This window comes from Mirounga angustirostris, unplaced genomic scaffold (genome assembly GCF_029215605.1).
Source record: "Mirounga angustirostris isolate CCGP_5_RB_7025 unplaced genomic scaffold, mMirAng1.0.hap1 SCAF_9, whole genome shotgun sequence".
NCBI classification, from domain to species: domain Eukaryota; kingdom Metazoa; phylum Chordata; class Mammalia; order Carnivora; family Phocidae; genus Mirounga; species Mirounga angustirostris.
In genome coordinates this window covers 69,343,859-69,358,958 of record NW_026991717.1, presented here as the reverse complement: position 1 = coordinate 69,358,958, position 15,100 = coordinate 69,343,859, and the positions used below count along the sequence as shown (strand labels likewise).

Sequence of the window (15,100 nt, the reverse complement as noted above, 5' to 3'; positions counted from 1 at the left end):
AGCTCCTCCTTGTCTTTTTCTCTGTAATGTTCTCCCCACCTCCAGCTCTTCTACTCTGAAGCAGTAACCATAAGGGTTTAGAAAATGTCAGTGTTAGTTGGGTAGGATAACCAGAAAGTCTTTAGGGAGAGATTGGAGTTGCCTGAGAATATTGGCTTCTTGGGTCACACAGAGATGGCGGAATTATGCAGAGGAAAAATGTACGTTGGAGACTAATGAAGTCATCTGTCTACTTCAGACTTCCTGTGCTCTGTTGAGTCTCAAGACTTCAGAAACGGAAACTCCTAATGCAGGGGTACGATTCTTTATTTTATTTTTTTAAAGATTTTATTTATTTATTTGAGAGAGAGAATGAGAGACAGAGCACGAGAGGGAAGAGGGTCAGAGGGAGAAGCAGACCCCCCGCTGAGCAGGAAGCCTGATGCGGGACTCGATCCTGGGACTCCAGGATCATGACCTGAGCTGAAGGCAGTCGCTTAACCAACTGAGCCACCCAGGCGCCCCAGGGGTACGATTCTTTTTTTTTTTTATTTTTATGTTAATCCCCATACATTACATTAGTTTTAAATGTAGTGTTCCATGATTCATTGTTCGCATATAACACACAGTGCTCCATTCAGTACGTGCCTTCTTTAATACCCATTACCAGGCTAACCCGTCCTCCCACCCCCCTCCCCTCCAGAACCCTCAGTTTGTTTTTCAGAGTCCATCGTCTCTCATGGTTCGTCTACCCCTCCGATTTCCCCCGCTTCATTCTTCCCCTCCTGCTACCTTCTTCTTCTTCTTCTTCTTTTTTTTCTTAACATATATTGCATTATTTGTTTCAGGGGTACAGATCTGAGATTCAACAGTCTTGCACAATTCACAGCGCTTACCAGAGCACATACCCTCCCCAGTGTCTATCCCCAGGGGTACGATTCTTAAGACATTTTATTTCTCACCTGACCCGTGTGTTCTGTTTCATCTTTATTAATCAGATACATCAGGAAGAACCTGGAACGAGGGGAAAAAAGGTATAATAAGTGAGAAAAAGACAATATTATTTTGGTTCGTCTTTTTGTGAGGAGAAATTCTTTTTACCATTCCCAAACCTTGGGCTAAGTATACTTGTGAGGAAGCATTTCGGCTACCTTTTTCCTAACTGCCTCTACTTTTTCAGAGAACTAGGCAGAAAGGGCACACACAGAGGGGAACCGTATGACATGACTGTTTATTTTACTCTCCCGTTCCTTCCTCAGCCACTGTCCCCTCTGTTGACCACGGATACTCACAAATAGTTGGCTAAGTTGTGCTCTTGTAACGTGTGTATTTCAAAGCCATGAGGAATCGCGTCAAAATAGTCATTGCCGATCCCACAGATGAAACATTTCGTCTAAGACGAATAAGAGAAGCAGTAAAGGCGTTAGCACACGCGACATTACAGGCAGGTGGGAAAGAGGTGATGACCTCTGATCGAACGGGGAGACCATGAAAAAATATTTCTCTCTTTAATGCTGCTGGCCGTTAGTCCTCTCCTTCACAGTGTCACATCCTTAGCTCCTAGCTAGTGGAGCAGGGTGGAGGCGGCAGGCCGGGGAGGATGAAGCAGAAGCCAGGCCCAGAGGACAGGCACAGCAAACAAACTTTGTCGGTCACTTGCCTAAGACTGGCCCTATGTAACTGCAGACCCGAGTATTTAAAAAACGCTTTTGCTGTAAGATACAAAAATGGAGTTGGAGCTAGTCGAACTTTACCTCCATATCTTCTCGCACTTGTTCCTGCTGGTCTCTTAGCTCTCCAAAAGCATCAATAATAAGACCTGGTATTTTAAATACAAAGACAGATAAAGTGTTTACAGTCATCTGTTTCGGGGCTCAAGGTAGAGGTTCAATGGTAGAGGCCACATTGTTTTGTGCAAAAAAAAAAAAAGAATTATCAGGCCAACTCAGTAAAGCAAAATCAGAAAAAAATCGTTGTGTTTTCAAATGCTGCCTCCTGGCTCACCATTTCTCAGCCTTTGTCTTACTCCACCTTTCTGCAGTGCACAATGCTAGCAGCTTACTCCTTGACCCACTTGGCTCCCCCCAGTCCATCCCTGTTCTATTACGGTGCTTGGCCACTCTCTTTTCAGTCTTCCTTGTGGGCTCTTCCTCTTCTCCAGCTCCTTAAGCATTGAAATAGATCAGGATTCCTCTTCAGTTTCTTTGTTTCTCCTTCCGGAGAGTCTCCTCTACACTCAGATTTTTGAGTACCACCCCCCAGCGCTGATGGATCCCATTTGTACTGTTTCATTTTTGTATATTTATTTTATGTGGACTTACTATATTTATTATTTTCCTCCTATTCCATTCCTGACTTGTGTCTTGAAAGACCTATTACAGTTAATGGCTTCTTAGCCCTCAACACCTGCATGTTTATAGGTACCTCACCTTGGCATGACTCAAATTCATCACGGTCTTTCTCTAGTTCCTGACAAGCTATTGACTAAAATATCAGTACCCCTCCCCACAAAAGAAAAAACCTGTCACTCTTTCACGGTTCCTCTCTCTGCCCTTTCACCACCACCTTGCCTGGGAGGACAGGCTGTGGGACAAGACCAGCCTCAGGAGATCTCTAGGAAGCAGAGTGAGAAGGCGATAACCAGTTCCGAGTGGGGGATGGAGAGAGGTGGGGGGGGGGTCCTCCATTCAGATTTTCTGGTTTCTTGTGTGTCTGGGTGTATCTCTGGCTTTATGTCTGGCCACTTGAGTGCATAGTAGGTGCTCAATAAATTTTTGTCGAATTAACTAGTAAATGAATGTACAAACCTCTCTAGATAATGTCATAGATACCGAAAGATAAAGCACTAGGCATAAGCCGTGCTCATACTTAACGTAACTGGCAACATACCCTGAATGATGGCCAGCAAGATGACAATGACGAAGAAGAAGAAGGTAATGTCAAAGACAATGCGGTACATCTCATAAGGGTCACCAGCAGGGTCTTCAATTTCGTCGCCAATGCCTCCTCCGGCTCTCACTCCCACGTACATGTGGAACAGGTAACACTGGAGAAGAAAAAGAATGGCAGTTCAGGTCAAAGCCACAGGATTTTGTTTTCAGCAAGATGGATGTGAGCTCTTTTGCGAGGCAGGGGGAGGGCGCTCCTCGGTGATGTCAGTCCTCACACAGCTAGCTGCTGTCCTCTAAGCCCACTGGTCAGGGTAGGGTCTCGGGAGGTGGCAAGACTTGTTACACTTAGCCTTTAAAAGATATTCTTTGCTCATTTAAAAGAAAAAAAAAAAAAAGGTTTGAACGATTTGACACCTACGAGGGAGTTCATGTAGGGCATGTGTAAGTTAAAACAACGCTGGGCCCTGATGAACATGCATTCGCCAGATGGGAGTTTGCCTTCATTTAGAGTGCCACCTCCGGAAAAGGCCTCCTCTCCTCCTGCATCCTCTGTGCATCCGGGAGGGCAGGGATTCCTGCCGTGTCTGCGGGAAGACTTTTCCTCCTCCGGGCTGCATGTGTGAGCCAGTGTAGGCATCTGGGAGCTGGATCCCAGAGCAGGGCACCGCCCTCTGTCTGCCCTGCCTGGTGGGGTGAGGTGCAAAGGGAAAGGCAGTGACCGGGGAAAGGCAGGGGAAGCGTGGAGATGCGGGCCAGTCACACTGGTGCTCTCCCTCTGCTAGCTCACCGGGAGCTGCGCCTTTCCTGCCCACAAATGGCTGGCAGGACAGGAACCCCCCCCCCCCTCCTGCTGCTCTGACGGTTTTTCAGATGATAGTGGTTTTTCTGAAAGAACCCCATCAGGCTTGTTGAAATAAATTGAGCACCAGTTTCATGGGACTAGACCCCCCAGATCTCAGAGACAAAGGACCAAGGCTTGACTTCCAAGAAATTTAGATGCAGGTCCATTCACATTCAGATAGAGGTAATTTGCCTCTTTAACACAAGCGTGGATGGATGAGACCCCCCCCATCCCCCTCCCGCTCTGCAGTGTGCTCCTTCCACTTTCCACTTGGGCTTAGACTAGTGCACCTGCAACCCGTCTCCCTCCATCTGGCTGTCCGGGACACTTCTCCCTGTATTCTGTTCTAATCTCTGTTGGGGGCGGGCTCTCACCGTCATCATGTCGTCACACTTCATATCGGGCTCATCGTCATCTTCACTTTTGTTGTAGAACTTGCGGAAGAAGTTGAAGGCCACCACGGTGTAGAGGTAAACCACCACGGCCAGGAGACCGACAGTCAGAACCAGCTGGGGGTGGGAGGGAGACAGGAGAAAGAAGGTGAGTCTTCTCCACTCTTGGAGGTTCTCAGGAGACTCCAAGGTAACAAGAAAGGTGAGGTGGGAAGGGGACAGAGGAGGGGTGGCAGCGAAGGCGGTCCTTATGGTGGACAAAACAGCCTATGGGGAGAAGACTGTAATGGTGGTGGGGGTTGTGGACTAAATTCTGTCTCCCCCCAAATTCCTAAGCTCCAGCATCTCAGAATGTGACTGAATTTGGAGATCAGGCCTTTACACTTGATCTTAGCCAAAAGGCCGAGAAGCAATGGAGATCAGGCCTTTAAAGAGGTAAATTGCAATGATGGATTTAGAATGGGCCCTGTTCCAGTCTAACTGGAGTTCTTACAGACAGATTAGGACACAAAGAGACGCCAGGAGCTACAGGCACAGAGGGAAGGTCAAGTGAAAAAGCAAGAGGGTGGCTAGGTGTAAACCAAGGAGAGAGGCCTCCGAAGGAAACCAAGTCTACTCCCACCTTGATCTTAGACTCCCAGCCTCCAGAACTGAGAGGAAATAAATCTGTTGTTTAAGCCACCAGCCTGGGGTTCTGTGATGGCAGCCTGAGCAGATGCATACCCGGGCTACGGGACTGGGCCTCAGCAATGTAAGAAGGGATTTAAGGATTGAACAGTGACGGTGCCAGGAGGGTGCCCTTGCTTTTTTTGCAGAGAGAGCCGTGAGTGGAGAATTAACAATATGGCTCCTACTCTAACGCTGCTTCTAAAGAAATGAAAGGTTCTTGGACTGGTGGGTATCCCTACAGTACATGTTTTCATCAATAACCATGAGTGGATAATTGTCATAGCTTTGAGGCCGCCATAAGAATTATTTATGATGGTTTAGCGAAGTGACATTTTTCATAATCAAGAAATCTGCCTAGAACCATTGTAGGGGTCATAGGGCATGCTTATTTCTTGGCTGGAGGAAGTACTCTGAATGAGGATGATGCGGGATCTGCTCATCTGGCCCATATGAGGGACTGGGGGTTGAGACGGAGCGATGAAGATCACAGTCATTATGAAGATAAGACCTTTGCTCTCGAGTTTCAGGTTGTTGCACAAAAGGGGGTAGGCATGAGTACTGAGATAAATACCAGAAGAAAAGTATTCATTCTTTGAATGATGAATAATAACTTAGCAAACCTCAGACAGCAGACCTCACAGAATGCAGTTGGTTTTAGAAACAGAGAAAAAACCTGGGCTTTGCACCAAGGAAGAAATGGGCTAGTTCTGCCACTTAGCGGCTGTGTGGTCTTGGGGGAGACACTTAGCGTCTCTGAACTTCAGTTCTCTTATCTGTCAAGTGAGCATAACATCTACCTTACAAGGTAGTTGTGAGCCTATCACAGTCCCGGGCCCATGGCACAAGCTGGGCACAGTTGTTTTTTGTTTTGTTTTGTTTTACAATCTTGCCAGAGTTTATTTAGCAAGCCCGTATAAGAAATTCATTGTTTAAGCTTTCCATTTAAGGTACATGTTTGTGTAATGTCATTAAGCTAAGTCAATAAAAACTGACGTTTCAATATCTGAGTAAAGGGGAAGGAATAAATTCTAAAAGAACATATTGCAGAACTGGTGTTCCACTGATCACACTTTGGGAAACACTGCCTTTATAGGATCATCAACCCAAACAAGAAACATTGACTATTGCTACTACCAGAAACCTAGAGGAAATAAACCACCCTAATACCTGATGATCTAGCACCTTTTATCTTTTAGAAATTTTTCTGAGTAGAGTTGACAATGTTACAGAGATGCTGAATCACCACATTGTACACCTGAAACTAATGTATGTTACGTGGTGCTCAGTAGAAGTGTAGCTCCCGTCTGTTACCATACAATGCTGTTGGAATACCACTGACTATCTTCCCTATGCTGAGCCTTCTTCTATTACCACAGCTTATTCATCCCCTCACTAGAAGCCTGTGCCTCCCACTCCCTTCACCCATTCTGCCCAAACCCCCAACCTCCTTCCCTCTGGCAACCATTGGTTCTCCATGTTTATAGATCTGATTCCAACACCTTTCGTTTTAGAACAATTAAAGGTCAATTTTGACTTTATTTTTTTCTGGTTGGAAACCCTATTTTTTTAAGGTGTACAAGGTGATGATTTAAAATATGTATACATTGTAAAATATGCCACAATCAAGGTAATTAACATATCTGTCACCTCACATAGTTACAATTACTGTGTGTGGGGGGGACTGTGAGAACACTTCAGATCTACTGTCTTAGCAAATTTCAAGTACACAATACAGTATTTTTAACTACAAGTACCATTCTTTACATTAGATCCCCAGAATTTATTCATCTTATAGCTGAAAGTTTGTACTCTCTGACCAACACACTCCCTTTTCCCCCATCCCCTGGCAACCATCATTCTACTCTGTGGTTCTAGGAGTTCAATTTCTTTAGATTCCACGTATAAGTGAGATCATACAGTATTTGTATTTCTCTGTCTAGCTTATCTCACTTAACATTAATAGTCTCAAGGTCCATCTATGTTGTTGTGAATGCCAGGATTTCCATTTTTTATGGCTGATTAATATTCCATTGTATGTACATACCACATTTTCTTTATGCATTCATCCATTGATGGGCACTTAGGTTTTTTTTTTTTTTAAAGGTCTTTTTTTTTTTTTTTTTTAAAGATTTATTTATTTGAGAGAGCGAGAATGAGAGAGAGAGAGAGTACATGACGGGGGGAGGGTTAGAGGGAGAAGCAGGCTCCTTGCTGAGCAGGGAGCCCGATGCGGGACTCGATCCAGGGACTCCAGGATCATGACCTGAGCCGAAGGCAGTCGCTTAACCAACTGAGCCACCCAGGCGCCCCAACACTTAGGTTTTTTTCCGTGTCTTGACTATTATGAATAATGCTTCAATGAACATGGGAATGCAGGTATCTCTTTGATATAGTGATCTCATTGGCTTTGGATATATACCCGTAAGTGGGACTGCTGGATCATGTGGCAGTTCTAGATTTAATTTTCTGAATTTTCTGAGGGTTCTCCATAATGGCTGTACAAATCCTGGCACATTTTAACTTCTTTCTCTACTCCCTCTCCTACACAAAGGTTTAGAGATGGGAGGGAACTCATGTCTCATTTATGAAGTTGCACGTAATGAGGAAAGAAATGCTAAGGAGTTTGTTGACAAAAGGAGCCACTAGAGGATTTTAATCAAGGGATTGACCCTGGCAACACTGTAGAAAACAGACTGGAGGGTGCCTGGGTGGCTCAGTTGGTTGAGCGACTGCCTTCGGCTCAGGTCGTGATCCTGGAGTCCCGGGATCGAGTCCCACATCAGACTTCCTGCTCCGCAGGGAGTCTGCTTCGTCCTCTGACCCTATCCCCTCTCAGGTGTTCTCGCTCTCTCATTCTCTCTCTCTCTCAAATAAATAAATAAAATCTTTAAAAAAAAAAAAAAAAAGAAAGACGGGATATAGAAGAGGCTGGACACAGCCATGTCTATATAGACAGATACAGATGCAGACATGTATGTGTGTGTATATATATATGTCTGAGTGATTGCTTTTTTTTTTTTTTTAAAGATTTTATTTATTTATTTGAGAGAGAGAGAATGAGAGAGAGCACATGAGAATGGGGAGGGTCAGAGGGAGAAGCAGACTCCCTGCTGAGCAGGGAGCCCGATGCAGGACTTGATCCTGGGACTCCAGGATCATGACCTGAGCCGAAGGCAGTCGCTTAACCAACTGAGCCACCCAGGCGCCCTGAGTGATTGCTTCTTAATCAGAAACATGTTTCAGAAGTACCCGGGGAGCTTCCTAATTGCATAGCCTACTTACCAACCCCCAGGGAGTGTATCAGATTTGTGGAGGAAAGGGTAAACCAGGAAAGGTCTCCAGAGCGATTCTGATATGTCCATCACCTCCTTCCCTCTCCCTTTTTCCTGGCTGATCTAAATGTTCGGAGTTTCTACATCAAGGTCTTATGTCTCTTAAGTGATGGCTACAGTTCTGCAGTAACAATCTACTGGTTCATGTGTCTGGCCAGGAAAGGTGTACTATACACCATGACACATACCTTCCTGCCATACACTAGTGTACCACATGTTGTTGGCTTTTTTTCCCCTATCCGTATCTAGGCCCCTCCTGTTCTGCACAGTACAAACCCCAATACCTGCTTGCCATTGTGAGTTACAGATGACAGAATAGTCCTCAGTGTCTTGAAGCCCATTGCGATGTCCAGCAGATGAGCAGCGAAGAAGAAGTTGTTGTAGTGGCCCAGGACTGACATGGTTGTATACCAGGCAAGGTAGAGAAAGGACTGCGGAGAAAGGACGGACAGGCGATTTAGCAACCTTTCAGGCATTCGTGCCTCATGATGGGCCCATTCAACCATTTTTTCCCCTGGATACTGAGGAGCTGAGGTGCCGCAACTGGCCTAAGAATTGCCAAGTGAAACGCCTTCCACCACTGCTGTTCCCCCAGCACCGGGAAGGCCCTCCATCTTTGATAAGCGAGCACTGAATCTTCCTGGCACCCACCCTAGCTTGTGGCCCTGTGGCATCCAGTGACATAGATTCCGTGGTACAGAATCTTGTTTTTCCGGGTGCCATACTCACGTTGTCAGTAAAAACAACTCCCAGCTTCCAGATATGGTACTTCATGTCAATGGAACTCAGCCTAAAGGGGAACAAAAAAATTTTAAAACTTATAAATGTCAGACTTAAGTGTTTAATAAGGGGGAAAATTAAGTTTTTCCTCTCAGGTTTAATAATCTAAACACGGCTCTGAGCTTTATCAAGTTGTATGTGTTCCCCAAGAGACCGAGAACGGTTGAATCACACATCTTGAAATTTTAATTAGTCTTTCTCTTTCAGCTCTAACAGGCATAAAAGCTGATAGGTCTTTAAATTTCTTGAGGCCGTGTTCTCCCAGTATGTCAGAAGCTAGAAGAAAACCCCTAAGCCAGACCAGAGCCTGAGTGCACATGGGCGTGCTGCAGGCCTTCCCTCTGGCAAACTGAAGAGAACTGGAAAAACAAAGGATCCACTTGGGCCAGACTTGGGATTTGAACCCCTAAGCTCTGTACCATGACACCAGAGAGGCCGCCTCTGCTTTGCTCTCTTCGACTGGGCTGAAATCAAGGGCATTTTTGTCCAAACCCAGGAGTTCGGCAATGCGTTCTGCTCCGTAGAGATCTCCGTACTTGTTGATCACCTGGAGAGAGAGGACGACAGAGTGAGCTCGGGCCGCGTAGCACGATGCTGTCTCTGGCCCCAAGGTCTTCAGAGCTTCCCTATGCTCTGGGCTCTTTCAAGAGGGTTGATGAAGACACGATTCAAAATGCAACAGGAAAATAAAGAGGAAAAAAATAGCCCCAGGAGAAAACAGAAACAAAAGAGACCAAGTGAAAACCGCTTCTCAAGCTAATACCTTTTCGGATGGGAGAAGAAAACTAGTATGCAGAAAGTAGTGATGGTGTTAAGCTGTTTAGGGCAGAGGAGTATAGGAATGGAGCCAAAACCTACATATGTTCAGACAAAAACCCTTCTGTGACTTACTCTGTTCATGATACCATCATAAAAGCAACAGCAGGTTTCTTCATGTTTGTATATGTAGAACTTAAAAAAAAAATCTACATTTCTTTGGTGGTCATGGAAACCACCTCCCCACCCCCACCAACTGACAAGGCATACCTTTCTCTTGACAAACTTGTCCCAGTAGTTATTAGGAAAAGATCTGAAAAAGAAAGTGAAAAGGGGAGGTTCTTAACATCAAGGCAAACACATCAAGAAGCTATGAGATCTGTGTCTGGATCTAGGATCTCCTTGGGTTTTGTCCCGCTCATTCAAGAATTCAGACTGATTGAAGCTCAGAGTCACCACAGATCTAACTGATCGATGGCCTTGCTTCTTTGTGTTGGCTTCTGAAACACCTGGAGAGCCACTCTGCATTTTCTGCCTCAAAATTATGGTAAAGAGTCAGGATTTGTGATGGTAGACTAGACAGAAGCAGGTACATGTTTCTTGATCCCAGTGTAACTAGAAACAAAACCCTAGAGGAAAACACATGCATTCAGGTTTCATTCACTGAGTACCTAACTTCGTGTTGGTACCCAGGGCAGGTGATAGGGATACAGTGGTGGAAAGTGTAGACAAAGTCCCTAATTGATGACATTTCCAGTATGGGAATCCCTTTAGTTCATGTATGTGGGGTTTTTCTTAACCAGAGTGCTCTTCCACTCTATTCTCCATCCCTATATAACTCCTGTGGGGTCTGCTTTTCTCAGGGAATTAGATCCCTCTGTCTTTTGGAGGTGGTTCCCTCTACCATACCATCCCTAACCCCTCAGAGGAATGTCTTTCCTCAGCCTAGTAATTTATACCAGCTCCACTGCAAAGAGTTTGTAAGTGTTAAAAGTCCAGGAGGAACTGTCACTTTCAGGTATGTTGGCAAAAACCATTTAAGATATTTTTCTCCTGGGGCACCTGGGTGGCTCAGTCGGGTAACCATCCAACTCTTGATTTTGGCTCAGGTCATGATCTCAGCGTCATGAGATCACTCAGGCTCTGTGCTCAGCGGGGAGCCTGCTTGGGATTCTCTCTCTCTCTGCCCCTCCCCACCTTGAGTGCTTGCTCGCTCGCTCTCAGAAAAAAACAAAAAAAAACAAAAAAACTTTTCTCCCTTCCACAATGATTGATCTTTCCTGGGAGAGTTCCTTGTGAGTCTAGATTGCAGCCAAGGAACCTCTGGCCCTTGGTGCATGCATTCTTAGTTCAGTTTTCCTTAATTTGAGTCCATTCTTATTGACTCTGGAACACAGTAGTCTCCTATAAAGGCCATCCAAGCTGGTAGTAAGGAAGTGAGGACCTCCCTCTATTCAGGGACCTCTCAGAAGAATAACCCTCAGCAAATGCCACTTCCCCAACAGGCTGACAATCTTTAAAAAAATTTTTTTTGCAGGGACAGCGGGAAGGGGAAAGCTAAAGCAATTTCTTTGTTTCAAACATCCAAATGTCACTTAAAAGCAAAAACGAATGCTGAATTTACAGAGTAAAGTGGTAATAGATTTTATCGCTGGAGTCATGGAAATGATTATTTTGATTTTCTTCTTTGTACGCTTTTCTACTTGATTTTTTTTCATGTATTACATTTAGAACCTAAAATAAACAAAGCAAATAAAAAAATCAATCCAGGCTTCCTCTGTCCACACTAAAATCTCCTTTCTCTTAAATCCCTTATACAAATGGTCCATAATGTACAACTCAGCCATGGTCACATTTTGTCCTAAGTGGAAAATTCCACAAGTGATGCCACAGGGTCACTGACTGAAGGTTCCAGGCAAGACCATTTCACAGACATGATCTTACCTTGGTCTGAGTATTCTTGTTCCCTGACTAGGTATGTAAGCTCCTTGAAGGTAGAAAACATAATTTTACTTGATAATAATCCTTAAAGTGTGAGGTAGACAACAGAACCTCCAGAAGGGAAATGTATCAGTAAACAATACTTATAGGGGCGCCTGGGTGGCTCAGTCGTTAGGCGTCTGCCTTCGGCTCAGGTCATGATCCCAGAGTCCTGGGATCAAGCCCCGCATTGGCTCCCTGCTCGGCGGGAGGCCTGCTTCTCCCTCTCCCACTCCCCCTGCTTGTGTTCCCTCTCTCGCTGTCTCTTTCTCTGTCAAATAAATAAATAAAATCTTAAAAAAACACAAAACACTTCTATATATGAATGGTCAAAAATAATAATACAAGATGCTCAACCTCTTTAGAAATGAAGGAGATGCACAGTGAGATGCTATTACACACCTACCGAATTAGCACAATTATCTGAGTATCTTAACAAGTGAGGCAGAGGCAGGGAAGCAGGAACTCACATACAGTGATGGTTGGAATGTAAATCAAGACAAACATTTGCATCTCCTACTATTATGCAAATTCCTTTCCTGGTCTCTACTCTAGAGAAACCTTTTACTGGAGCCTCAGGTATAAAAGTGTTCATTGTCCCACTGTTTGTAAGAGCCAGAAAGTAGAAACGGTCCATTGTCAGGAAAATACATGATAAACACTCATACAATGGAAAATGCTACAGTTTTCAGAATGACCAAACTATGGCTATACACATCAACATGGGTGAGTTCCCAGATGCAGTGTTGAACAAAAGTATGACCGCATAATGCATATAGCATAATTCCAGTTCCATAAAGTTCAACAATAGTCAATGTGAAAGAACGCTTCTAGGGACACATACCTAAGTGGTAAAAGAATGACTATCACTAAAGCCAGGAGAATAGTTAAGTGGGGGTTGGGGAGGTTATGATCAGGGAGAACACCCGGGTCTTGGAAGCTATGAGCAAGGTTCCATTTTTAAAACCTTGTAGTTCATTATTAGACTTAAAATATACATTTTATATTTTCTTTTTTTTTTTTTAAAGATTTTATTTATTTATTTGAGAGAGAGAGAATGAGACAGAGAGAGCACATGAGAGGGCCGAGGGTCAGAGGGAGAAGCAGACTCCCTGCCCGAGCAGGGAGCCCGATGCGGGACTCGATCCAGGGACTCCAGGATCATGACCTGAGCCGAAGGCAGTTGCCCAACCAACTGAGCCACCCAGGCGCCCACATTTTATATTTTCTTAATAGGTGTATTTAACAATATAAAAATAAAAGATAGCTCTCTTTGATATATAGTTAACTGTAAAAAGTAGGTTACTGCAAAGCACTGCATGTACTATGATGCCATTATTGTGGAAAAAAAAGATCCATCTAAAAATTTTAAAACAGCTATTTATGCATTTCTCTGCTCATGGACATCTAAGCCACTTCAAATAAAAAAACAGCAAAGATCCTTGTTGGGACGTTTTAGTGTACTCGGCTCATTAACTCCTTAGATACTTATATTTCTAGATCTTAAACTGCCTTTTTACTGGGACTTTTAGGCCATATCACCTGTGTCACAAGCAGTGCTGATAATTGCAGACAGGTGACCAATTATTTAATAGTATCCAAAATTTCTGTGATGTGATGACAAAGGGTCAGAAACCGGGGTTTGTAGTTTGCCTTATTTGAGGGGATTGGCAAGGACCTGCATGCAGCAGGGATACACTTTCGATTTGCATGCTCACTTCCCCCCGCACCAAGAGAAGAATCTTCCCATTCTAGAGACTATTTTATTTTATTAAAGATTTTATTTATTTATTTGAGAGAGCGAGAATGAGAGTACATGAGAGGGGGGAGGGTCAGAGGGAGAAGCAGACTCCCTGCCGAGCAGGGAGCCCGATGCGGGACTCGATCCCGGGACTCCAGGATCATGACCTGAGCCGAAGGCAGTCGCTTAACCGACTGAGCCACCCAGGCGCCCCTCTAGAGACTATTTTAAAGAGCTCAGTTGTGCCTTTATAGAGCTGCCTCCCTCGTTTGCCTGACCATCTTTGGATCAGGAGCGATTTTCTTCCCCCAGCAGTCAGGGTTGTTGTTGGCAAACGTGCACAGTTTAATTGGCACAGCTAAGAGTTTCAACACAGTCACCTCTGTTTACATATCTAGCCCTGTGGCTCTTCTCTTTCGGCGCATTAATTTATCTCGAAACTCTCATTTTCCCAGTTGTGAACACGTCGGCGTTACCTTCACTAATGGTGATGGCCATTTTTTGAACGGGTAGAGAAAGGGAATGACGAAAAGCTTGATGCCTACCACGTGCCAGGCACCGTACCAAGCATGTAACATACATTCATCGATCCTCCCGGACTTCAGGAGGTGGTATTCTCATGCCTCTATTAATGAAGGGGAAATCGAGGCTCAGCAGGCTTCATTACCTTGCCCACAGACAACTAAGTGACAGAGCTGACCTGGTCTTCCACCTGTGGCTGGAGAATCCACGCTCTTTCCCACCACGGTACCAATTATACACTTGCCTTCCAACAAAGCAGGTTGCGCGCCACAGGTGGTCACCTCCCCCCCTCCCCCGCCCTGATGGCCCTATTTTAACTGCCCAAGGAACTGCCTACCAAGTGATAATGGCAGGAGTTCTATTACCAACCAGGCTACCTGTCTGAGAAGACTTCAGTGGGGTGCTGTCATGGAACCGCTGTGCCGTATGGGAGCTCTGGAGAAGCTGATCAGACGATCTCAGAACCCCCGGGCCAGGGAAACATTCTGTATGGCTTGAACGTGGAAAACGAAGTCATACTGTACTGGACCATCTGGTCTTAATTAAATATGCTTAGCACTCCCTGATCACATCCTCTGTCCCCCATTAAATGCTTATAGATAGACACAAGTGTTTGAGGGGCAACAGGCTATTTTACTAGGAAGGCAGTGGAGAAAATAAGTCCTAGAAACCAGAAAAAAGGTTTATATTAATCAGTCTCCAAAGCTGGTTAAGAACACATCATTCTATTTACAGTACAGACTCCTTTTCCTTTTCAGGATGGTGGTGAGGGGTGACACTTACGGTGTGTTGATTACCAGGCGGTCCCACTGCCCCTTGATGTCATCTTCAGAGGGCTGTTCAGTGATATACAGGCCATCGAATTCCAGCTTCCTGGCAATTTCTTTTTCCCTTTTGAATACCACCAGAGGGACCTAGGAGTGGGAAGGCATTGGTTACTCAGAGAAGGCTTTCTGATTACAGCGCCCTCTCCCAAGCATTCCCCACAAATTAGCCTTTCCAACTTAAGGGCGGTAATCTGTCTCTCACTTTCCCTCTCTCACTTTTTTAAATGTATTTTTTTATTAATCTCTATACCCAACCTGGGGCTTGAACTCATGACGCTGAGATAAGAGTCACATGCTCCTCCGACTGAGCCAGCCAGGTACCCCTGAGGCATGAATCTCTTTGCAGTAGGATTCTTAGGGTGCCTAGGTATAGATCTGAAGCCAAATAAA

The 15,100-nt window shown here is 44.8% G+C and overlaps 1 protein-coding gene across 1 annotated transcript in view; it reads right to left on the bottom strand.

Moving 5' to 3' along the window:
* The window catches only part of RYR3 (ryanodine receptor 3), a 509,236-nt gene that overhangs the window by 1,592 nt on the left and 492,544 nt on the right, over positions 1–15,100 (bottom strand). The window contains 10 exon segments of the mRNA XM_064570716.1: positions 942–993; positions 1,272–1,372; positions 1,734–1,798; positions 2,869–3,025; positions 4,086–4,220; positions 8,389–8,535; positions 8,834–8,894; positions 9,304–9,431; positions 9,911–9,953; positions 14,667–14,797. Of these exon segments, the coding sequence (XP_064426786.1) occupies positions 942–993; positions 1,272–1,372; positions 1,734–1,798; positions 2,869–3,025; positions 4,086–4,220; positions 8,389–8,535; positions 8,834–8,894; positions 9,304–9,431; positions 9,911–9,953; positions 14,667–14,797 (1,020 nt within the window).